The following is a 24,491-nucleotide window of genomic DNA, read 5'->3' as shown; positions in this document are numbered from 1 at the left end:
GAGTCGCGAGGATTTGGGCGTCTGGGGCAGTGCCCCTGGCCTGGGGCTTTGGCAGGAGGGGGGGGTTCACTTCTCTGAGTTTATGATCTGTGGCTGTTAGAGTGGCTGGTGAACATCTTCCTGCCATGGTTGTGCAATTCCTGGCTCCTGTTGCTGTCCTTCTACAGGAGTTTGTGCACAGTTGAGACTGCAAGCATCTGGTGGAGGTGTGCGAGCGCCTGGGAATTCTGTGCGTTTCTCCTGCCGGGGATCTGGCTTCAGCTTTGGAAGTTATGATGTACTGTGGTACCGTCAGGCACTCGGTGGCCATCCCGAGTGGCTGTCCTACATCGACAGCAGCTCATATATTATTAGATACAGCCCAGATGTGGAGGGTCGAGCCACAGTTTCCCGAGATGATTCCCGATCTGTGTCTTACCTGTCTCTACGTGCTCTGCGCCCACACGACTCCGCGCACTATTTGTGTGCTGTTCGCACGGGAACAGGAAATCCTGCAGAGCTTCAACAAAAATACCCTTCCTGGGCACAACCGTGTCTGCAGGAACCGCAGGGCTGGCAGGAGCTGGAGCGGCTCTGGGCTGCTCCTGGACAGCGCTGGGATATCACTGCACACCACAGATGACCCTGTCCTTTCCACAAGGTCTCCTTTTACTTTGTCACTCCTTTCATTCTCCTGAGTCACAACAGCAGTGTTGTGACCTGAGGATTCTATTTATATTTCTGGACACCAAATGAGCTTGGCCACTTTGCCCGCCTTCCTACCTGCAGCATGTCTGCACCTGCTTTTGCATTTCTTCTTTCCATGGATACTCAAAGGAGCTTTGATTTTCTGTTGAGACTGCTGTGCTCCTGTGGAGCAGGATTGGTGAGAAGTAACAAGGCCGTTCACACACCAAGCAAGTTTTAGAACTAGCACTCACTGATTCCTTCTGCTCAAGTAATATATAGGTCCTTCTACTAATATTGTGATCTGTGTTGCTCAACAGCATATATCAATGCAAAACAGTAGCCTGTATAATATGGAGGCAGGCTGAGAGAGCTGGAGTTTTACTCCAGGAAAATTCATTGTTTTCTGTGGTATTCCGATGAGATCTGTGTCCTGGGTCATTAGTGGGCTGTAGCTGGAAGACAGTGCACTCAATTTCTGCACCCTGCCGGGAGCACGGTGGGAGACAGCCCTGGGTGCCCTGACAGCTGCACGCTGTGAGAGGATTTTAGGAGGAAAGAACGCAGTGGAGTCGAAAGGAGGAGCATGGAGTAAAAGGCTTCGAGGGTTATTTCTCGATGGTGCCACGTCAGGGGAGGAGAGGGCGGTCATGGAGGGATATCGGTGCGGGGCTCAGGGAGACACGAGCAAGGAGACGCTGCGGGCCGAGAGTCCGTGCGTGGGGGCAGCCGTGCTGTGCCTCCCCGAGGCCCGGGCCCCGCGGGCAAGGACGGCTGCGCGGGGATCAGCCCAGGGCCCGGAGCCCACTAGTACCGGGGCGCCGCGCTCCGCCTCTGCCCCCGCGCTGCCCCGCGTCCCGCCCCGCCCCGCGCCCTCCCCCCGTCCTCTGCGGCAGGGGCCGCGGTGCCACGGGGCGGGGCCGGGCCGGGCCGGGCGGAGTGGGGCAGTGAGCCCTGCCCCGGCCCGGCCCGACGAGGGGCGGCCCGAGCGCGGCCCCGCTCTGCTGCTGTCCGCCTCCCGGGCAGACGGCAGCGGCGCGGCGGGGCGCGATGGCGGCCGGGCTGGGGCCGTGGCTGCTGGCCTTGGCCTTGGGGCCGGCAGGTGCGAGGCGGGCACGGCGGGCGGCGAGGCCGGGGCTGGGCGCGGCTCGTGCTGCTGCCCCGCGGGCGCGCTGAGGCCTGGAGCTCGCCTTCAGTGCCGGGGAGCGGCTGGGAGTTGTGCGTGGGAGGGGGAGGCTGTGTGGGGACACGGATGCTGCGGGAGCGGCCGTGTCTGAGCCGCGAGGATTGGGGCGTGTTGGGCAGTGCCCCTTGCCTGGGGCTTTGGCAGGAGGGAGGATGAAGACATCTCTTTGGGCTTTGGTTGTCAGGCTGGCTGGGGAATGTTGTTTTGCCACGGACAGGCACTGCCCAGTTCCTGATGTTGTCTTTCTCCAGGAGTCTGTGCACAGTGGAGATTGGAAGCATCTGGTGGAGGTGTTCGAGCACCTGGAGAATCTGTACAGCTCTTCTGCCGTGGATATGGCTTAAAATTGGCAGGTGTTTGGTGGTACCGTCAGGCACCCGGTGGCCATCTCAAGTGGCTGTCTGACATCAGCCCGAGCTCATACGTAAGATCAAGCCCTGAGGTGGAGGGTCGATTGAAAGGCTCCCGAGATGATTCCCGAGCTATAATCTCTCTGTCCTTGCATAACCTGCGCCCCGAAGACTCAGCGCACTACTTCTGTGCCATCACACGGGAACAGGAAATCCTGCGGAGCTGTAACAAAAACCCCTTCCTGGACACAGCCAAGGTTGCAGGATACAAAGGGCTGGAAGGTGCTGGCGCGGCTCTGGGCTGCTCCTGAACAGTGAGGGGACATCGCTGCACACCACACATGGCGCTGTCCTTTCTGCAAGATCTTTTCTTCCCTCACCACTCCTTCTCTCCTGCAGAGTCCCAAAAGCAGTGTTGTACCGTGGCGGTTATGTTCAGCATATTTCTGCTTAGCAGAACATCAAGCACTCAACCTTTCTGCCCTCAGCCCATCTGAATTGATCAGTTCTTGGTTTTCTTCTTTGCTTGGGTGCTCAAAAACTTTGGAGTTCTAGTAACAGCCTTGCCTGCTTCCACCAGCAGCTGTAGGCAATTCTTTCCATGTACCAGCCAGCAAAGCCATGGGTAAATGAATATGTCCGATGTGGTTTCAGGTGCATTTCTGAGTCCTCCTCAAGGACGTACTGCGATGATTCGCATGGGCTGGAGAGTAAGAACGTAACGGGACCCAAGACAATTGGTTGGCAGTTAAACACCTGTTCTGCCAAGCTCAAGATCAAAGCATGCCTAAGAGTAAGAAAATGGGAAAGTTGGCAGGAGGCCTGCCTGGAGAAGGGAGCTCATGGATGAAACGAAAGGCCAGATGAAAGTGTAGGAAATGCGGGAGAAGGGCCAGACCACGTGGGAGGAATACGGGAGTGTTGTCAGTTCCAGCAGGGGTGCAACAAGGGCGACTAGTATTTGAATCTTGCAAGGGAGGTCAAAAATAACAGGAAAAGTTTTTCAAGTTTGTCAGTGTAAAAGACTAGGGAATATGTGTTTCCACTACTGAAAGAGGTGGGTGCCCTGGTAAAAGGAGATGGTGAATAAGTGGTGATACTGAATGCCTTCTTTGCTTGAGCGTTTCCCACAAAGACTGCTGCCAGGGAATTGCAGTGCCCTTGGGTATTCTGATGGAGAACAGGTTGGCCATGAGCCAGCAGTGTGACCTTATGGCCAAGAAGGCCAATTCAGGCTGGACGTTTGGAAATACTACTTCTCTGAAAGGGTGGTCAGGCTCTGCAATGGGCTGTCCAGAGAGGTGGTGGAATCGCCTACCCTGGTGGTGTTCAAAAAGCGTCTGGATGTTGTGTTGAGGGACATGGTTTAGCGAGAACCATTGGTGAAGGGAGAATGGTTGGACTGGATGATCCTGTGGGTCTTTTCCAACCTTAGCGATTCTATGATTCTATGATTCTATGATATCCTAGGGTGCATTTAGAAGATCATGGCCTGGAGGTCAGTGGAGGAGATCCTCCCCCTCTACCCTGGTGAGGACAAATCTCAAGTGTCCAGTTAGAACTGTAGAATCACCTAGTTTGGAAAAGATTTCCAGGATCATCCAGTCCAACTGTCCACCTGCCACCAATATTCCCCACTCCATGATGTCCCTTAGCACTACATCTAAACATTCCTTGAACACCTCCAGGGACGATGACTCAGCCACCTCCCAGGGGAGCCAGTTCCAGCGCCTGACCAAAGTGTTTCCTCATATCCAACCAGAACCTCCTCAGGTGCAAGTTTAGGCCATTCCCTCTAGCCCAATCTCTAGTTATGCTGGAGTCAAGGCCAAACTCCACCTCCCCACAGCCTCCCTCCAGCTTGTTATAGAGAGCTGTAAGGTTTCCACTGAACTTCCTCTTCTCCAGACTAAACAATCACAGTTCCCTCAGCCACTCCTCAGGAGACTTGTGCTCCAGGCCCCTCACCAGCTTCATTGCCCTTCTCTGGACACACCTTGTGCCCTCAGTGTCTTACCAGAAGCAAGAGGCCCAACACTGAACAGAGCACTAGAGTCGTGGCTTCACCAGTGTTGAGTACAGGGGGGATGATCACTTCCCTAATCCTGCTGGCAACACTATTTCTGCCACAAGCCAGGACGCCATCTGTCAGCCTTCTTGGGCACCTGGGCACACTGTTGGCTCATGTTCAGCCGAGCATCAACCAACACTCCTATGTCAGTTTCTCCCACACATTTTTCCAGCCACTCTGCCTCAAGCTTCCACGATACCATGGGGCTTCCCTGTTAAAAACAGTCTGGGATCTCGTAGAAAGATTCCAGCGGGGGGCGACAGATGCTGAAGAGCCTGGAGCACCTGCCATATGGGGAATGGCTGAGAGACCTGGGTTAGTTCACCCTGGAGAAGACTCGGAGGCAATCTGATCAGTGTTTATATACATCAGAAGTATGGGAGGCAGTTGGATGAGGCCAGACTCTTCTGATGAGGGTGTAGTGATAGGACGTGGAGCAGTGGCCAAAAACTGGAACACAGGATGTCTCACACAAATACACAGAAGTAACTTCTTTACATTGAGGATGAGAAAGCACTGGAGAAGGTTGCCAAGAGAGGCTGTGGAGTGTCCTCTGGAGATATCCAAGACCTGTTGGGAAGCTCATCTGTCCTGAACCGAGTGCTTTCATTCCACATTCTCACCACAGTCACGCCAGAAATCAACCTGGCCTTTCCTGACCTGCATGTCCCAGAAACACCATTCCCTCTACCAAAACAGAATCACAGGTAGCTTTCCCTAATTAGATGCTACCTCAGTCTGACGTGGCCCGTGTTAAACACTGCAACTAAGCAGTCCCATCTCTCAGTGGGACCTCAGACGAAGATGACTCTCCGCTGTACCATCTTAGCCCCTTTTAGGAGGGGGCTAAGATGGTACAGCCAAGCCATGTGACGTCTCTCAGGGTGAATCCTGCAGCCTAGCAGAAGCCAGGTAGTGTGGAAGGGATAAGAGGGGAAAGAGCAAAGCAGTGTGCAGCAGCACAGAGGATCTATGTGTTGCTGAAAGAGTGAGCGTTTTTGCATGATGCCTCGTGGAGCTTTAACAGGGTCAGGTAGGGAGGCCAAGGAAGGATGTCGGTGCGGGACTCAGTGAGGCATGTGCAAGGAAGCGCGGTGGGACGAGAGCCCGTGCGTGGGGGCAGCCGTGCTGTGTCGGGCCGAGGCCCGGGCCCCTCGTGGACGGAGGGCTGCTCGGGGATCAGCCCAGGGCCCGGAGCCCACGAGTGCCGGGGCACCGCCCTCCGCCTCCGCCCCCGCGCTGCCCTGCGCCCCTCCCCGTCCCCCGCCCCGACCTCCGCCGAAAGGGCCGCGGTGCCACGGGGCGGGGCCGGGCGGAGCGGAGCGGTGGGCTCTGCCCCGGCCCGGCCCGACGAGGGGCGGCCCGAGCGCAGCCACGCTCTGCTGCTGTCCGCCTCCCGGGCAGACGGCAGCTGCGCGGCGGGGCTCGATGGCGGCCGGGCTGGGGCCGTGGCTGCTGGCCTTGGCCTTGGGGCCGGCAGGTGCGAGGCGGGCACGGCGGGCGGCGAGGCCGGGGCTGGGCACGGCTCGTGCTGCTGCCCCGCGGGCGCGCTGAGGCCTGGAGCTCGCCTTCAGTGCCGGGGAGCGGCTGGGAATTGTGCGTGGGAGGGGGAGGCTGTGTGGGGACAGGGATGCTGCGGGAGCGGCCGTGTCTGAGCCGCGAGGATTTGGGCGTCTGAGGCAGTGCCCCTGGCCTGGGGCTTTGGCAGGAGGGAGGGAGTTCACAGCTCTGAGTTTGTGGTATGTAGGGATCGGGGTAGCTGGGGAATGTCCTCCTGCCATGGTTGTGCAATTCCTGGCTCCTGTTGCTGTCCTACAGGAGTGTGTGCACAGTTGAGACTGGAAACGTCTGGTGGAGGTGTGAGAGCGCCTGGGCAGTCTGTGCATTTCTCCTGCCGGGGATCTGGCTTCAGCTTTGGAAGTTATCATGTACTGTGGTACCATCAGGCACTCGGTGGACGTCCCGAGTGGCTGTCCTTCATCTGGACCGACAGCTCATATACTAGATACAGCCCAGATGTGGAGGGTCGAGCCACGGTTTCCCGAGACAATTCCAGATCTGTGTCCTACCTGTCCCTAAGCGCCCTGCGCCCACACGACTCCGCGCACTACTTGTGTGCTGTTCGCACGGGAACAGGAAATCCTGCAGAGCTTCAACAAAAATACCCTTCCTGGGCACAACCGTGTCTGCAGGAACTGCAGGGCTGGCAGGAGCTGGAGCGACTCTGGGCTGCTCCTGGACAGCGCTGGGATATCACTGCACTCCACAGATGACCCTGTCCTTTCCGCAACGTCTGCTTTTACTTTGCCACTCCTTTCATTCTCCTGAGTCACAACAGCAGTGTTGTGACCTGAGGATTCTATTTATATTTCTGGACACCAAATGAGCTTGGCCACTTTGCCCGCCTTCCTACCTGCAGCATGTCTGCACCTGCTTTTGCATTCCTTCTTTCCATGGATACTCAAAGGCACTTGGCACTTCGAGGAACAGCACTGTCTGCTTCCATCACCGGCCATGGGCTGCTTCCACATGTCTCTGAGCAAAGCAGTGGGGGAATACCTTTGTTTTTGCTTCAGGGGCATTTCAGAGTGTTGTAGTCCAACAAGCACAATCTGTTGCGACAAGCAGGGCCAAGTGAGATCCTGCAAATTACATAGTTTACTGTGAGAACAGTGTCTCCCAATTGATTCCAAAGAAGCTGTAACAGTTACAAAGAGCAGAATAACGCTATGTGCTGGAGCAGAACCACAGCTGCAGGACTTTATCTTTCAGCAGAGTCAACAATATTAGCTATGCCATTTTACTAGTGATGATTAAGAGCCTTTGTTTCCTGCTCCGAAATAAGAGCACCGGTGGCGGTGAACCATGATTTCACTGCTGTTATGCTGGCATTGTTCCCAGGAAAATGTTGCCCATACAGTACATCTCTCATCAGCGCAAACACATGGAAGCTTTAAGATGCGGTACACAGACTATAGGATGGTTGTAGTAGGACTGTTCAGCCAAATTTGTCAGTGTGCACCATGATTTTCTAATTCGCATGGTGTCTGGCATTATCATGTTGCAAGAGAATGTTGCTTCTTCTCTGCCCTGACTGCGACGGTTTAAGCGTTCAGCGTTGTCAGGGTTCAAGGAAATGCAGATGGATCACCCCTTTCCTATCCAAAAGGCAGTGCACATCACTTTAACAGCTTGGGGCTGTGTCTTGAATTTTTTTCTCAGTAGGGAATTCTCATGTTCCACTTCCTGGACTCAGGCTGTTCGGACTCCAGCTTATACTGGTGACACCACACCTCATTGTTGGTGATGATGTGACCCAGGAGACTGTCACCTTGAGCCTTATAGGGGTTTAATTGTTCCTGATGAACCTGCATACACTATTCTTTCTGTTGCTGTGTGTTCATTTATAGGTTGCTCCTGGTGCAAATTTGGGTATATTCCAATGTTAACATTGTTGTTTTCAGTGCATGAAGTCCAGTATGCAGCTCAGCATTCGGGTTCCTGTTCCTAATCCACTGATTGACACGGATGAGCTGATCCAGATACTCTTCCTTTCATGGTGTGACATATATGCACAGCCTTCTGCAATGTGACTTTTCTTTCCTGTCAGTATTGCCACCGCTGAAACACAAAACCCCCCGCCTCACTGCGCTCACGTTCACTGTTTGCTCTCCATAAGATTTCTGCTAGTGTCAGTGAATGTCAAGGGTGCAATTCTGTCCACGTGAAGCAATTGAACTTCACACCGTTGCTTCATGCACACTTCCATGTCTGACTCCATTCTGTCTGACTGCCCCTCTCTTCCCATGTGTTATTAGGTAACATAATGTAAGGAGTACAGGTGAGTGCTCAACATGCACTGCCAAAATCCCAATATCCACCTCTGTTTGCATTTGCCAATGTAGTAAAATAGGTAGCATTACTTGTGGAGTAACCCTTGTACTTTTAACGACAATGCTTCCTGTAGTTACATGGCCTGGTAGCAGCAGTATCCTAGTAGGCCCCTGCAGTATTGGCTCCAGAGCTCACGGCAACGGCTCTTCAGCTGTGGACCAAGAAGTGATGGAGAGAGAATCCAGAATTCTCAGTGTTTCTTTGTAGCAGCCACAGATCAGATGGTGTCGTGCAACAGCAGGTGCAGAAAACAGGCCTTTCCCATCTACGTAATAATATCCGGTGGAAGAAAGTGTAGATCATGGGCTGAGAAATGTTATGATGCAAAAGGAGGTATTCTGGGAGCCTCAGATGCTGCATGCTGAACCATAAGCTAATGCACATTACCTGGGCCTCTGGTTTAGCATGGCCCAGTTTTTCCTCCATGGCCTGGTTGCAAAGCTGTTGAATGATGCAGGTTTGGTGAGACAACTTGCAGAGGTGTGTTAGGAGTTCATTCAAAAGCAGGATGTGCATCAGAAGAAGTGTAGGCAGCTGGTCAAAGAAGGTGATTCCAACTGTTTGTTCCACTCCTGTGAAACCTCACAACATTGACCTGTTGGAGTGGGCCCAGGGAAAAGCCACAAATATGTTCAGAGGAGATACTGCAGCTCACCTATCTTCGTCTGAAATCAGGGAAGAAAACTCTCCAACTACAGTGTGGTTTTAGGGATCCGACACTCCTTTATTCCTCACAATAAATACTGGCAACATGAGAAATCAAGCACGTGCTCTGCGAGTTCCAGTTCTACATTTAAACCGTTAAGACGTACGTGTGCAGTACATTGGTGTACATATTCCTTCTTTCCCAAGAAGTCGTTAATATATGCTCATGTCCTTCTGGGCATGCATGGTCCAAGCCTGTGGTGGTCTGAGAGCACTGACTTCCTCCTCATTTTTCCACCACCAGCTTCATCTCAGTGACTTTTGGCTGATCTCTAGCTGTTTGTCCCCAGTCTGGCACATTCCCATTGCTTGTTAGGCCCTAATGAGCAACTTTCTGTCTTAGTGCACTCTAACCCAAAACAGTAAATGTGAAATCAAAGGAAAAGTCCGCGCACCTGGAGGATGTCAAGAGAAAAGTAGTCTGTTGAGAGTGCTGTGCTCCTGTGGAGCAGGATTGGTGAGAAGTAACAAGGCTGTTCACACACCAAGCAAGTTTCAGAACTAGCATTCATCGATTCCTTCTGCTCAAGTAATATATAGGTCCTTCTACTAATATTGTGATCTGTGTTGCTCAACAGCCTATATCAATGCAAAACAATCGCCTGTATAACTATGGAGGCAGGCTGAGAGAGCTGGAGTTCTACTCCAGGAAAATTCATTGTTTTCTGTGGTATTCCGATGAGATCTGTGTCCTGGGTCATTAGTGGGCTGTAGCTGGAAGACAGTGCACTCAATTTCTGCACCCTGCTGGGAGCACGGTGGGAGACAGCCCTGGGTGCCCTGACAGCTGCACGCTGTGAGAGGATTTTAGGAGGAAAGAACCCAGTGGGGTCGAAACGAGGAGCATGGAGTAAAAGGCGTCGAGGGTTATTTCTCGATGGTGCCACGTCAGGGGAGGAGAGGGCGGTCATGGAGGGATATCGGTGCGGGGCTCGGGGAGACACGAGCAAGGAGACGCTGTGGGCCGAGAGCCCGTGCGTGGGGGCAGCCGCGCTGTGTCGGGCCGAGGCCCGGGCCCCGCGGGCAAGGACGGCTGCGCGGGGATCAGCCCAGGGCCCGGAGCCAAGGAGTGCCGGGGCATCGCCCTCCGCCTCTGCCCCCCACGCTGCCCCGCGTCCCGCCCCGCCCCTCGCCCCCCCCCGCCTCGCGCCCTCCCCCCGGCCCCTGCAGAAGGGCCCCGGTGCCACGGGGCGTGGCCGGGCCGGGCGGAACGATGGGATCTGCCACGGGGCGGCCCGTGCGCGGCTCCGTTCTGCTGCTGTCCGCCTCCCGGGCAGACGGCAGCGGCGCGGCGGGGCGCGATGGCGGCCGGGCTGGGGCCGTGGCTGCTGGCCTTGGCCTTGGGGCCGACAGGTGCGAGGCGGGCACGGCGGGCGGCGAGGCCGGGGCTGGGCGCGGCTCGTGCTGCTGCCCCGCGGGCGCGCTGAGGCCTGGAGCTCGCCTTCAGTGCCGGGGAGCGGCTGGGAGTTGTGCGTGGGAGAGGGAGGCTGTGTGGGGACACGGATGCTGCGGGAGCGGCTGTGTCTGAGCCGCGAGGATTTGGGCATCTAGGGCAGTGCCCCTGGCCTGCGGCTTGGGCAGGAGGGCAGCTGAAGACATCTCTTTGGGTTTTGGTTGTCAGGCTGGCCGGGGAATGTCGTTTTGCCACGGATAGGCGCTGCCCGGTTCCTGATGTTGTCTTTCTCCAGGAGTGTGTGCACAGTGGAGATTGGAAGCATCTGGTGGAGGTGTACGAGCACCTGGAGAATCTGTGCAGCTCTCCTGCCGTGGATATGGCTTAAAATTGGCAGGTGTTTGGTGGTACCGTCAGGCACCCGGTGGCCATCTCAAGTGGCTGTCTGACATCAGCCCGAGCTCATACGTAAGATCAAGCCCTGAGGTGGAGGGTCGATTGAAAGGCTCCCGAGATGATTCTCGAGCTATAATCTCTCTGTCCTTGCATAACCTGCGCCCCGAAGACTCAGCACACTACTTCTGTGCCATCACACGGGAGCAGGAAATCCTGCGGAGCTGTAACAAAAACCCCTTCCTGGACACAGCCAAGGTTTCAGGATACAAAGGGCTGGAAGGTGCTGGAGCGGCTCTGGGCTGCTTCTGAACAGTGTGGGGACATCGCTGCACACCACACATGGCACTGTCCTTTCTGCAAGATCTTTTCTTCCCTCACCACTCCTTCTCTCCTGCAGAGTCCCAAAAGCAGTGTTGTACCGTGGCGGTTATGTTCAGCATATTTCTGCTTAGCAGAACATCAAGCACTCAACCTTCCTGCCCTCAGCCCATCTGAATTGATCAGTTCTTGGTTTTCTTCTTTGCTTGGGTGCTCAAAAACTTTGGAGTTCTAGTAACAGCCTTGCCTGCTTCCACCAGCAGCTGTAGGCAATTCTTTCCATGTACCAGCCAGCAAAGCCATGGGTAAATGAATATGTCCGATGTGGTTTCAGGTGCATTTCTGAGTCCTCCTCAAGGACGTACTACGATGATTCGCATGGGCTGGAGAGTAAGAACATAACGGGACCCAAGACAATTGGTTGGCAGTTAAACACCTGTTCTGCCAAGCTCAAGATCAAAGCATGCCTAAGAGTAAGAAAATGGGAAAGTTGGCAGGAGGCCTGCCTGGAGAAGGGAGCTCATGGATGAAACGAAAGGCCAGATGAAAGTGTAGGAAATGCGGGAGAAGGGCCAGACCACGTGGGAGGAATACGGGAGTGTTGTCAGTTCCAGCAGGGGTGCAACAGGGGCCACTAGTATTTGAATCTTGCAAGGGAGGTCAGAAATAACAGGAAAAGTTTTTCAAGTTTGTCAGTGTAAAAGACTAGGGAATATGTGTTTCCACTACTGAAAGAGGTGGGTGCCCTGGTAAAAGGAGATGCTGAATAAGTGTTGATACTGAATGCCTTCTTTGCTTGAGCGTTTCCCACAAAGACTGCTGCCTAGGAATTGCAGTGCCCTTGGGTACTCTGATGGAGAACAGGTTGGCTGTGAGCCAGCAGTGTGACCTTATGGCCAAGAAGGCCAATGATATCCTAGGGTGCATTCAGAAGAGTGTGGCCTGCAGGTCAGTGGAGGTGTTCCTCCCCCTCTACCCTGGTGAGGACACATCTCAAGTGTCCAGTTAGAACTGTAGAATCACCTAGTTTGGAAAAGATTTCCAGGATCATCCAGTCCAACTGTCCACCTGCCACCGGTATTCCCCACTCTATGATGTCCGTTAGCACTACATCTAAACGTTCCTTGAACACCTCTAGGGACGATGACTCAGCCACCTCCCAGGGGAGCCAGTTCCAGCTCCTGACCACCCTTTTGGAACCAAACTGCTTCCTCATATCCAACCAGAACATCCTCAGGTGCAAGTTTAGGCCATTCCCTCTAGCCCAATCTCTAGTTATGCTGGAGTCAAGGCCAAACTCCTCCTCCCCACAGCCTCCCTCCAGCTTGTTGTAGAGAGCTGTAAGGTTTCCACTGAGCTTCCTCTTCTCCAGACTAAACAATCACAGTTCCCTCAGCCACTCCTCAGGAGACTTGTGCTCCAGGCCCCTCACCAGCTTCATTGCCCTTCTCTGGACACGCCTTGTGGCCTCAATGTCTTACCTGTAGGGAGAGGCCCAACACTGAACAGAGCACTACAGTTGTGGCCTCACCAGTGTTGAGTACAGGGGGGATGATCACTTCCCTACTCCTGCTGGCAACACTATTTCTGCCACAAGCCAGGATGCCATCTGTCAGCCTTCTGTTCAGTTCATGTTCAGGCTCATGTTCAGTCAAGCATCAATCAACACTCCTATGTCAGTTTCTCCCACACATTTTTCCAGACACTCTGCCTCAAGCTTCCACGATACCATGGGGCTTCCCTGTTAAAAAAAGCCTGGGATCTCGTAGAAAGATTCCAGCGGGGGGCGACAGATGCTGAAGAGCCTGGAGCACCTGCCATATGGGGAATGGCTGAGAGACCTGGGTTAGTTCACCCTGGAGAAGACTCGGAGGCAATCTGATCAGTGTTTATAAAGATCAGAAGTGTGGGAGGCAGTTGGATGTGGCCAGACTCTTCTGATGAGGGTGTAGTGATAGGACGTGGAGCAGTGGCCAAAAACCGGAACACAGGATGTCTCACACAAATATGCAGAAGTAACTTCTTTACAGCGAGGATGACAATACTGGAGAAGGTTGCCTAGAGAGGCTGTGGAGTGTCGTCTGGAGATATCCAAGACCTGTTGGGAAGCTCATCTGTCCTGAACCGAGTGCTTTCATTCCACATTCTCACCACAGTCACGCCAGAAATCAACCTGGCCTTTCCTGACCTGCATGTCCCAGAAACACCATTCCCTCTACCAGAACAGAATCACAGGTAGCTTTCCCTAATTAGATGCTACGTGCAAGCTGACGTGGCCCGTGTTAAACACTGCAACTAAGCAGTCTCATTTCTCAATGGGACCTCAGACGAAGATGACTCTCAGCTGAAGCCTCGGGAGGATTTCAGAGGATCCTCTGCCCTTCCAAGTCACATCAAGTGTTTTGGGGAGGAACAAGCATGGCCAGATGCATGTATGGCAGTCATGATGCCCAAGAATGTCTGAGAAATGACAGAGATGTGACTGAAGTCAAATGAGGAGAGGAGGGTTCTCAGATGGTACAGCCAAGCCATGTGAGCTCTCTCAGGGTGAATCCTGCAGCCTAGCAGGAGCCAATAAGTGTGCAAGGGATAAGAGGGAAAAGAGCGGATCAGTGTGGAGCAGCGCAGAGGATCTATGTGTAGCTGAAAGATTGAGCGTTTTTGCATGATGCCTCGGGGTGCTTTAATAGGGTAAGGAAGGGAGGACAAGGAAGGAGTTCGGTGTCTCGGGGAGACACGAGCAAGGAGACGCTACGGGCCGAGAGCCCGTGCGTGGGAACAGCCGTGCTGTGTCGGGCCGAGGCCTGGGCCCATCGTGGACGGAGGGCTGCGCGGGGATCAGCCCAGGACCCGGAGCCTACGAGTGCCGGGGCACCTCCCTCCGCCTCTGCCCCCAGCCCCGCCCCGCGCCCCGCCCCGCCTCGCGCCCCCTCCCCGTCCTCCGCCGAAGGGGCCGCGGTGCCACGGGGCGGGGTGGGGCCGGGCCGTGCGGAGTGGGGCGCTGGGCGCTGCCCCGGCATGGCCCGACGAGGGGCGGCCCGAGCGCGGCTCCGTTCTGCCGCTCTCCGCCTCCCGGGCAGACGGCAGCGGCGCGGCGGGGCGCGATGGCGGCCGGGCTGGGGCCGTGGCTGCTGGCCTTGGCCTTGGGGCCGGCAGGTGCGAGGCGGGCACGGCGGGCGGCGAGGCCGGGGCTGGGCGCGGCTCGTGCTGCTGCCCCGCGGGCGCGCTGAGGCCTGGAGCTCGCCTTCAGTGCCGGGGAGCGGCTGGGAGCTGTGCGTGGGAGGGGGAGGCTGTGTGGGGACACGGATGCTGCGGGAGCGGCCGTGTCTGAGCCGCGAGGATTTGGGCGTCTGGGGCACTGCCCCTGGCCTCGGGCTAGGGCTGGAGAGAGGAGGTTCACAGCTCTGAATTTATGGTATGTAGGTGTTGGGGTAGCTGGGGAACGTCCTCCTTCCATAGTTGTGCAATTCCTGTCTCCTGTTGCTGTCCTTCTACAGGAGTTTGTGCACAGTTGAGACTGGAAACATCCGGTGGAGGTGTGCGAGCGCCAGGGGATTCTGTGTACCTCTCCTGCCGGGGATCTGGCTTCACCTTTGGAAGTTATGATGTACTGTGGTACCGTCAGGCTCTCGGTGGCCATCTCGAGTGGCTGTCCTTAATCTCGACCAGCAGTTCATATATTAGATACAGCCCAGATGTGGAGGGTCGAGCCACAGTTTCTCGAGTTGATTCCCGATCTGTGTCGTACCTGTCTCTACGTGCTCTGCGCCCAGACGACTCCGCGCACTACTTGTGTGCTGTTCACACGGGAACAGGAAATCCTGCAGAGCTTCAACAAAAATACCCTTCCTGGGCACAACCGTGTCTGCAGGAACCGCAGGGCTGGCAGGAGCTGGAGCGGCTCTGGGCTGCTCCTGGACAGCGCTGGGATATCACTGCACACCACAAATGACCCGGTCCTTTCTGCATGGTCTGCTTTTACTTTGTCACTCCTTTCATTCTCCTGAGTCACAACAGCAGTGTTGTGACCTGAGGATTCTATTTATATTTCTGGACACCAAATGAGCTTGGCCACTTTGCCCGCCTTCCTACCTGCAGCATGTCTGCACCTGCTTTTGCATTCCTTCTTTCCATGGATACTCAAAGGCACTTGGCACTTCGAGGAACAGCACTGTCTGCTTCCATCACTCGCCATGGGCTGTTTCCACATGTCTCTGAGCAAAGCAGTGGGGGAATAGCTTTGATATTGCTTCAGGGGCATTTCAGAGTGTTGTAGTCCAACAAGCCCAACTTGTTGGGGCAAGCAGGGCCAAGTGAGATCCTGCAAATTACATAGTTTACTGTGAGAACAGTGTCTCCCAATTGATTCCAAAGAAGCTGTAACAGTTACAAAGAGCACAATAACGCTATGTGCTGGAGCAGAACCACAGCTGCAGGACTTTATCTTTCAGCAGAGTCAACAATATTAGCTATGCCATTTTACTAGTGATGATTAAGAGCCTTTGTTTCCTGCTCCGAAATAAGTGCACCTGTGGCGGTGAACCATGATTTCACTGCTGTTATGCTGGCATTGTTCCCAGGAAAATGTTGCCCACACAGTGCATCTCTCATCAGCCCAAACACATGGAAGCTTTAAGATGCGGTACACAGACTATAGGATGGTTGTAGTAGGACTGTTCAGCCAAATTTGTCAGTGTGCACCGTGATCTTCTAATTCGCATGGTGTCTGGCATTATCATGTTGCAAGAGAATGGTTGCTTCTTCTCTGCCCTGACTGCGGAGGTTTAAGCGTTCAGCGTTGTCAGCATTGAGACTGAGCAGTCTGAGCTGATGGGTTGTCAGGGTTCAAGGAAATGCAGATGGATCACCCCTTTCCTATCCAAAAGGCAGTGCACATCACTTTAACCGCTTTCGGCTGTGTCTTGAAATTTTTTCTCAGTAGGGAATTCTCATGTTCCACTTCCTGGACTCTGGCTCTTTGGACTTCAGCTTATACTGGTGACACCACACCTCATTGTTGGTGATGACGTGACCCAGGAGACTGTCACCTTGAGCCTTATAGGGGTTTAATTGCTCCTGATGAACCTGCGTACACTATTCTTTCTGTTGCTGTGTGTTCATTTATAGGTTGCTCCTGGAGCAAAGCTTGGTATATTCCAATGTTAACATTGTTGTTTTCAGTGCATGAAGTCCAGTATGCAGCTCAGCATTCGGGTTCCTGTTCCTAATCCACTGATTCACACGGATGAGCTGATGCAGACACTCTTCCTTTCATGGTGTGACATATATGCACAGCCTTCTGCAATGTGACTTTTCTTTCCTGTCAGTATTGCCACCGCTGAAACACAATCCCCCCGCCTCACTGCGCTCACGTTCACTATTTGCTCTCCATAAGATTTCTGCTAGTGTCAGTGAATGTCAAGGGTGCAATTTTGTCCACGTGAAGCAATTCAAGTTCACACCATTGCTTCATGCACACTTCCATGTCTGACTCCATTCTGTCTGACTGCCCCTCTCTTCCCATGTGTTATTAGGTAACATAATGTAAGGAGTACAGGTGAGTGCTCAACATGCACTGCCAAAATCCCAATATCCACCTCTGTTTGCATTTGCCAATGTAGTAAAATAGGTAGCATTACTTGTGGAGTAACCCTTGTACTTTTAACGACAATGCTTCCTGTATTTACATGGCCTGGTAGCAGCAGTATCCTAGTAGGCCCCTGCAGTATTGGCTCCAGAGCTCACGGCAACGGCTCTTCAGCTGTGGACCAAGAAGTGATGGAGAGAGAATCCAGAATTCTCAGTGTTTCTTTGTAGCAGCCACAGATCAGATGGTGTCGTGCAACAGCAGGTGCAGAAAACAGGCCTTTCCCATCTACGTAATAATATCCGGTGGAAGAAAGTGTAGATCATGGGCTGAGAAATGTTATGATGCAAAAGGAGGTATTCTGGGAGCCTCAGGTGCTGCATGCTGAACCATAAGCTAATGCACATTACCTGGGCCTCTGGTTTAGCATGGCCCAGTTTTTCCTCCATGGCCTGGTTGCAAAGCTATTGAATGATGCAGGTTTGGTGAGACAACTTGCAGAGGTGTGTTAGGAGTTCATTCAAAAGGAGGATGTGCATCAGAAGAAGTGTAGGCAGCTGGTCAAAGAAGGTGATTCCAACTGTTTGTTCCACTCCTGTGAAACCTCACAACATTGACCTGTTGGAGTGGGCCCAGGGAAAAGCCACAAATATGTTCAGAGGAGATACTGCAGCTCACCTATCTTCGTCTGAAATCAGGGAAGAAAACTCTCCAACTACAGTGTGGTTTTAGGGATCCAACACTCCTTTATTCCTCACAATAAATACTGGCAACATGAGAAATCAAGCACGTGCTCTGAGAGTTCCAGTTCTACATTTAAACCGTTAAGACGTACGTGTGCAGTACATTGGTGTCCATATTCCTTCTTTCCCAAGAAATCGTTAATATATGCTCATGTCCTTCTGGGCATGCATGGTCCAAGCCTGTGGTGGTCTGAGAGCACTGACTTCCTCCTCATTTTTCCACCACCAGCTTCATCTCAGTGACTTTTGGCTGATCTCTAGCTGTTTGTCCCCAGTCTGGCACATTCCCATTGCTTGTTAGGCCCTAATGAGCAACTTTCTGTCTTAGTGCACTCTAACCCAAAACAGTAAATGTGAAATCAAAGGAAAAAGGCCGCACACCTGGAGGATGTCAAGAGAAAAGTAGTCTGTTGAGAGTGCTGTGCTCCTGTGGAGCAGGATTGGTGAGAAGTAACAAGGCTGTTCACACACCAAGCAAGTTTCAGAACTAGCACTCATTGATTCCTTCTGCTCAAGTAATATATAGGTCCTTCTACTAATATTGTGATCTGTGTTGCTCAACAGCCTATATCAATGCAAAACAATCGCCTGTATAACTATGGAGGCAGGCTGAGAGAGCTGGAGTTCTACTCCAGGAAAATTCATTGTTTTCTGTGGTATTCTGATGAGATCTGTGTCCTGGGTCATTAGTGGGCTGTAGCTGTAAGACAGTGCACTCAATTTCTGCACCCTGCTGGGGGCACAGTGGGAGACAGCCCTGGGTGCCCTGACAGCTGCGCGCTGTGAGAGGATTTTAGGAGGAAAGATCCCAGTGGGGTCGAAACGAGGAGCATGGAGTAAAAGGCTTTGAGGGTTATTTCTCGATGGTGCCACGTCAGGGGTGGAGAGGTGAATAAGTGCTGATACTGAATGCCTTCTTTGCTTGAGCGTTTCCCACAAAGACTGCTGCCTAGGAATTGCAGTGCCCTTGGGTATTCTGATGGAGAACAGGTTGGCCGTGAGCCGGCAGTGTGACCTTATTGCCAAGAAGGCCAATGATATCCTAGGGCGCATTCAGAAGAGCGTGGCCTGCAGGTCAGTGGAGGTGATCCTCCCCCTCTACCCTGGTGAGGACACATCTCAAGTGTCCAGTTAGAACTGTAGAATCACCTAGTTTGGAAAAAATTTCCAGGATCATCCAGTCCAACTGTCCACCTGCCTCCAATATTCCCCACTCTATGATGTCCCTTAGCACTACATCTAAACGTTCCTTGAACACCTCCAGGGACGATGACTCAGCCACCTCCCAGAGAAGGCAGCTCCAGCTCCTGACCACCCTTTTGGAACCAAAGTGTTTCCTCATATCCAACCAGAACCTCCTCAGGTGCAAGTTTAGGCCATTCCCTCTAGCCCAATCTCTAGTTATGCTGGAGTCAAGGCCAAACTCCTCCTCCCCACAGCCTCCCTCCAGCTTGTTGTAGAGAGCTGTAAGGTTTCCACTGAGCTTCCTCTTCTCCAGACTAAACAATCACAGTTCCCTCAGCCACTCCTCAGGAGACTTGTTCTCCAGGCCCCTCACCAGCTTCATTGCCCTTCTCTGGACACACTATGTGCCCTCAGTGTCTTACCAGAAGCAAGAGACCCAACACTGAACAGAGCACTAGAGTCGTGGCTTCACCAGTGTTGAGTACAGGGGGGATGATCACTTCCCTAATCCTGCTGGCAACACTATTTCTGCCACAAGCCAGGACGCCATCTGTCAGCCTTCTTGGGCACCTGGGCACACTGTTGGCTCATGTTCAGCCGAGCATCAACCAACACTCCTATGTCAGTTTCTCCCACACATTTTTCCAGCCACTCTGCCTCAAGCTTCCAAGATACCATGGGGCTTCCCTGTTAAAAACAGTCTGGAATCTCGTAGAAAGATTCCAGTGGGGGGCGACAGATGCTGAAGAGCCTGGAGCACCTGCCATATGGGGAATGGCTGAGAGACCTGGGTTAGTTCACCCTGGAGAAGACTCGGAGGCAATCTGATCAGTGTTTATAAAGATCAGAAGTGTGGGAGGCAGTTGGATGTGGCCAGACTCTTCTGATGAGGGTGTAGTGATAGGACGTGGAGCAGTGGCCAAAAACCGGAACACAGGATGTCTCACACAAATACACAGAAGTAACTTCTTTACATCGAGGATGAGAAAGCACTGGAAAAGGTTGCCTAGAAAGGCTGTGGAGTGTCGTCTGGAGATATCCAAGACCTGTTGGGAAGCTCATCTGTCCTGAACCGAGTGCTTTCATTCCACATTCTCACCACAGTCACGCCAGAAATCAACCTGGCCTTTCCTGACCTGCATGTCCCAGAAACACCATTCCCTCTACCAGAACAGAATGACAGATAGCTTTCCCTAATTTGATGCTACGTGCAAGCTGACGTGGCCCGTGTTAAACACTGCAACTAAGCAGTCCCATCTCTCAATGGGACCTCAGATGAAGATGACTCTCAGCTGAAGCCTCGGGAGGATTTCAGAGGGTCCTCTGCCCTTCCAAGTCACATCAAGTGTTTTGGGGAGGAACAAGCATGGCCAGATGCATGTATGGCAGTCATGATGCCCAAGAATGTCTGAGAAATGACAGAGATGTGACTGAAGTCAAATGAGGAGAGGAGGGTTCTCAGATGGTACAGCCAAGCCATGTGAGCTCTCTCAGGGTGAATCCTGCAGCCTAGCAGGAGCCAATAAGTGTGCAAGGGATAAGAGGGAAAAGAGCGGATCAGTGTGGAGCAGCGCAGAGGATCTATGTGTAGCTGAAAGATTGAGCGTTTTTGCATGATGCCTCGGGGTGCTTTAATAGGGTAAGGAAGGGAGGACAAGGAAGGAGTTCGGTGTCTCGGGGAGACACGAGCAAGGAGACGCTACGGGCCGAGAGCCCGTGCGTGGGAACAGCCGTGCTGTGTCGGGCCGAGGCCTGGGCCCATCGTGGACGGAGGGCTGCGCGGGGATCAGCCCACGACCCGGAGCCTACGAGTGCCGGGGCACCTCCATCCGCCTCTGCCCCCAGCCCCGCACCGCCCCGCCCCGCGCCCCGCCCCGCCTCGCGCCCCCCCCCCCCCGTCCTCCGCCGAAGGGGCCGCGGTGCCACGGGGCGGGGTGGGGCGCTGGGCGCTGCCCCGGCACGGCCTGACGAGGGGCGGCCCGAGCGCGGCCCCGCTCTGCTGCTGTCCGCCTCCCGGGCAGACGGCAGCGGCGCGGCGGGGCGCGATGGCGGCCGGGCTGGGGCCGTGGCTGCTGGCCTTGGCCTTGGGGCCGGCAGGTGCGAGGCGGGCACGGCGGGCGGCGAGGCCGGGGCTGGGCGCGGCTCGTGCTGCTGCCCCGCGGGCGCGCTGAGGCCTGGAGCTCGCCTTCAGTGCCGGGGAGCGGCTGGGAGTTGTGCGTGGGAGAGGGAGGCTGTGTGGGGACAGGGATGCTGCAACAGCGGCCGTGTCTGAGCCGCGAGCAGGAAGACGTCTGGGGCAGTGCCCCTGGCCTGGGGCTTTGTCAGGAGAGAGGAGGTTCACAGCTCTGAATTTATGGTATGTAGGGGTTGGGGTAGCTGGGGAACGTCCTCCTGCCATGGTTGTGCAATTCCTGTCTCCTGTTGCTGTCCTTCTATAGGAGTTTGTGCACAGTTGAAACTGGAAACCTCTGGTGGAGGTGTGCGAGCGCCTGGGGATTCTGTGCACCTCTCCTGCCGGGGATCTGGCTTCAGCTTTGGAAGTTATGATGTACTGTGGTACCGTCAGGCACTCGGTGGCCGTCTCGAGTGGCTGTCCTACATCTGGCCTGGCAGTTCAAATACTAGATACAGCACAGATGTGAAGGGTCGAGCCACAGTTTCCCGAGACGATTCCCGATCTGTGTCCTACCTGTATCTACGTGCTCTGCGCCCACATGACTCCGCGCACTACTTGTGTGCTGTTCGCACGGGAACAGGAAATCCTGCAGAGCTTCAACAAAAATACCCTTCCTGGGCACAACCGCGTCTGCACAAACTCAGGGCTGGCAGGAGCTGGAGCAGCTCTGGGCTGCTCCTGGACAGCGCTGGGATATCACTGCACACCACAGATGACCCTGTCCTTTCTGCATGGTCTGCTTTTACTTTGTCACTCCTTTCATTCTCCTGAGTCACAACAGCAGTGTTGTGACCTGAGGATTCTATTTATATTTCTGGACACCAAATGAGCTTGGCCACTTTGCCCGCCTTCCTACCTGCAGCATGTCTGCACCCGCTTTTGCATTCCTTCTTTCCATGGATACTCAAAGGCACTTGGCACTTCGAGGAACAGCACTGTCTGCTTCCATCACCGGCCATGGGCTGCTTCCACATGTCTCTGAGCAAAGCAGTGGGTGAACAGCTTTGATATTGCTTCAGGGGCATTTCAGAGTGCTGTAGTCCAACAAGCACAACCTGTTGGGGCAAGCAGGGCCAAGTGAGATGCTGCAAATTACATAGTTTACTGTGAGAACAGTGTCTCCCAATTGATTCCAAAGAAGCTGTAACAGTTACAAAGAGCACAATAACGCTATGTGCTGGAGCAGAAGCACAGCTGCAGGACTTTATCTTTCAGCAGTCAACAATATTAGCTATGCCATTTTACTAGTGATGATTAAGAGCCTTTGTTTCCTGCTCCTGAATAAGAGCACCTGTGGCGGTGAACCATGATTTCACTGCTGTTATGCTGGCATTGTTCCCAGGAAAATGTTGCCCACACAGTACATCTCTCATCAGCCCAAACACATGGAAGCTTTAAGATGCGGTACACAGACTATAGGATGGTTGTAGTAGGACTGTTCAGCCAAATTTGTCAGTGTGCACCATGATCTTCTAATTCGCATGGTGTCTGGCATTATCATGTTGCAAGAGAATGGTTGCTTCTTCTCTGCCCTGACTGTGGAGGTTTAAGCGTTCAGCGTTGTCAGCATTGAGACTGAGCAGTCTGAGCTGATGGGTTGTCAGGGTTCAAGGAAATCCAGATGGATCACCCCTTTCCTATCCAAAAGGCAGTGCACATCACTTTAACCGCTTTCGGCTGTGTCTTGAATTTTTTTCTCAGTAGGGAATTCTCATGTTCCACTTCCTGGACTCTGGCTCTTTGGACTTCAGCTTATACTGGTGACACCACACCTCATTGTTGGTGATGACGTGACCCAGGAGGCTGTCGCCTTGAGCCTTATAGGGGTTAATTGTTCCTGATGAACCTGCGTACACTATTCTTTCTGTTGCTGTGTGTTCATTTATAGGTTGCTCCTGGAGCAAAGCTTGGTATATTCCAATGTTAACATTGTTGTTTTCAGTGCATGAAGTCCAGTATGCAGCTCAGCATTCGGGTTCCTGTTCCTAATCCACTGATTCACACGGATGAGCTGATCCAGATACTCTTCCTTTCATGGTGTGACATATATGCATAGCCTTCTGCAATGTGGCTTGTCTTTCCTGTCAGTATTGCCACCGCTGAAACACAAAACCCCCCGCCTCACTGCGCTCACGTTCACTGTTTGCTCTCCATAAGTGTTCTGCTAGTGTCAGTGAATGTCAAGAGTGCAATTCTGTCCACGTGGAGCAATTCAAGTTCACACTGTTGCTTCATGCACACTTCAATGGCTGACTCCATTCTGTCTGACTGCCCCTCTCTTCCCATGTGTTATTGGGTAACATAATGTAAGGAGTACAGGTGAGTGCTCAACATGCACTGCCAAAATCCCAATATCCACCTCTGTCTGCATGCGTCAATGTAGTAAAATAGGTAGCATTACTTGTGGAGTGTCGCCTTTCGCAGGCAACCGTGATGTTCGTTGCTTAGGGGAGCCTGCGGCTTGGCCATATACCGAGGTGACACCAATATGATGAGCGGTAAAATGGCCTCTATTCACTACTAAACACAGCTTATATTACATTTTTACCTACAAAACTGTGCTGTCATGTCCCACTCTGATTGGTTCCTACCAGACAACACCGTGCCCTATTTGGCCGTCTCCACATTCTTTTCTCATTCTTCTTCTTCTCCTGTTTTCTCTGCATCAAGGTCAGCACGATAGCACTGTCTCTCTATGCTTAGGGAGAAGCCTGTCCCGTACATCCCGTGCCCCCGCAAGACGCTTACTACAGCATCTCCCCCTCCCTAAGCTAAATACTACTTACACACACGCCTAACCCGTACATCGCGAAGCAGCGCAAAACGCCTAATCCTAAATATATTTCAGCACGCTATTCCTACTACTTTCTACAATTCTTAAGCAAACATCAGAGCAACAGGGAATCCTTTCCCGTGCTCGGCCAAGCCTTGCCCCGTTACAGCATGAACGCAACAACCTAAACCCTTCTACAACTTTTCACGCAATCTATGATACTCAATCTGATAGTCAAAAGTCTTTTCCATAATTCGCTGAAGGCAGTTCTACAAGCATCCTACAAAGCGTGGAAGACAGATTAGAATACACACAAAGATTGCAAACCTTATTGCGAAAACCTTAAGCAATTGCTTTAACCATGAACCCGTTCCCCCAAACAGTCTGTTCAGCCAGTTCTCAAAGGGATCACGCTCTTCTTTAATCTTCTGCAGATGTTATTGCGTCCATTGTAGTTGTTTGCAACATGCTGTAATCACCAGGGACACCATAAACATCAGCAACATCGGAAGTGTCAGCGTTGCAGGTGTAGTGCTCCTCTTGATGAATGGTTCTCGATCCCATCGTCTGTCCCTCAGTTGTTCTGGAGTTGGCTTCGGTTTGCCAATGAAGAATTTCTGTAGAAAACTCGCACCTAGACTCAGTTTTTGCAGATATGTTACTTATATCTGGTATTACCTTTTGTGATGGTACCCACAGAATTTTTCCCGATTCATGATGTTCAACTGCCGCATACCCAACAACAGATACTCTTTAGCAAGCCCTTCCTGTGATCAGGAGGCCCTGACTGGCCTCCCCCACAGGGGCACTGTGCTCTAACATGGCCATACTGGCTGTATCGGAAACACAGCCCTTGCTGCTGAAGCAATCTTTGCTGTTGCAGGCCAACAGCTACGACAATAGCTGTGGCTAGCCCTTCATTAGTTAAATGAGCCACTTTGAGCTTATCTAAGACATACTGAATAACTTCTCCCGAGGTATTAAGCATACTTGGGCTGGCTCGCAGCAATGCCTTAACATTGTCATGCGATTTCTGCTGCAAGCAGTC

At 53.2% G+C, this 24,491-nt stretch overlaps 1 protein-coding gene, 1 long non-coding RNA gene and 1 gene segment (V, D, J or C); 2 read left to right on the top strand and 1 right to left on the bottom strand.

Moving 5' to 3' along the window:
- LOC101747602 overlaps positions 1 to 24,491 on the top strand; it is a 76,866-nt gene that overhangs the window by 38,550 nt on the left and 13,825 nt on the right.
- Positions 653 to 6,800, bottom strand: LOC112530388. Its single transcript, XR_005841947.1, has 2 exons — positions 6,704 to 6,800; positions 653 to 779 (listed from the first exon to the last, which is right to left on the bottom strand). It is a non-coding gene; the product is annotated as an uncharacterized LOC112530388 (long non-coding RNA).
- Positions 3,580 to 11,754, top strand: LOC124417417 (translation initiation factor IF-2-like). 2 transcript variants are annotated; one of them, XM_046904429.1, is made up of 2 exons: positions 3,580 to 5,753; positions 10,561 to 11,754. In XM_046904429.1, exons 1-2 carry the CDS (start codon positions 5,351 to 5,353, stop codon positions 10,968 to 10,970), a joined length of 813 nt encoding a protein of 270 aa, XP_046760385.1. In that variant the 5' UTR covers positions 3,580 to 5,350; the 3' UTR covers positions 10,971 to 11,754. The 2 variants fall into 2 exon arrangements, with proteins under 2 accessions (XP_046760385.1, XP_046760384.1); XM_046904428.1 differs by lacking the exon at positions 10,561 to 11,754 and adding an exon at positions 6,092 to 7,861 and having other exon boundaries at positions 3,618 to 5,753.

Source organism: Gallus gallus, chromosome 27 (assembly GCF_016699485.2).
Source record: "Gallus gallus isolate bGalGal1 chromosome 27, bGalGal1.mat.broiler.GRCg7b, whole genome shotgun sequence".
In the NCBI taxonomy this organism is placed as follows: Eukaryota; Metazoa; Chordata; class Aves; order Galliformes; family Phasianidae; genus Gallus; species Gallus gallus.
This window is presented reverse-complemented; position numbering and strand designations above follow the sequence as displayed.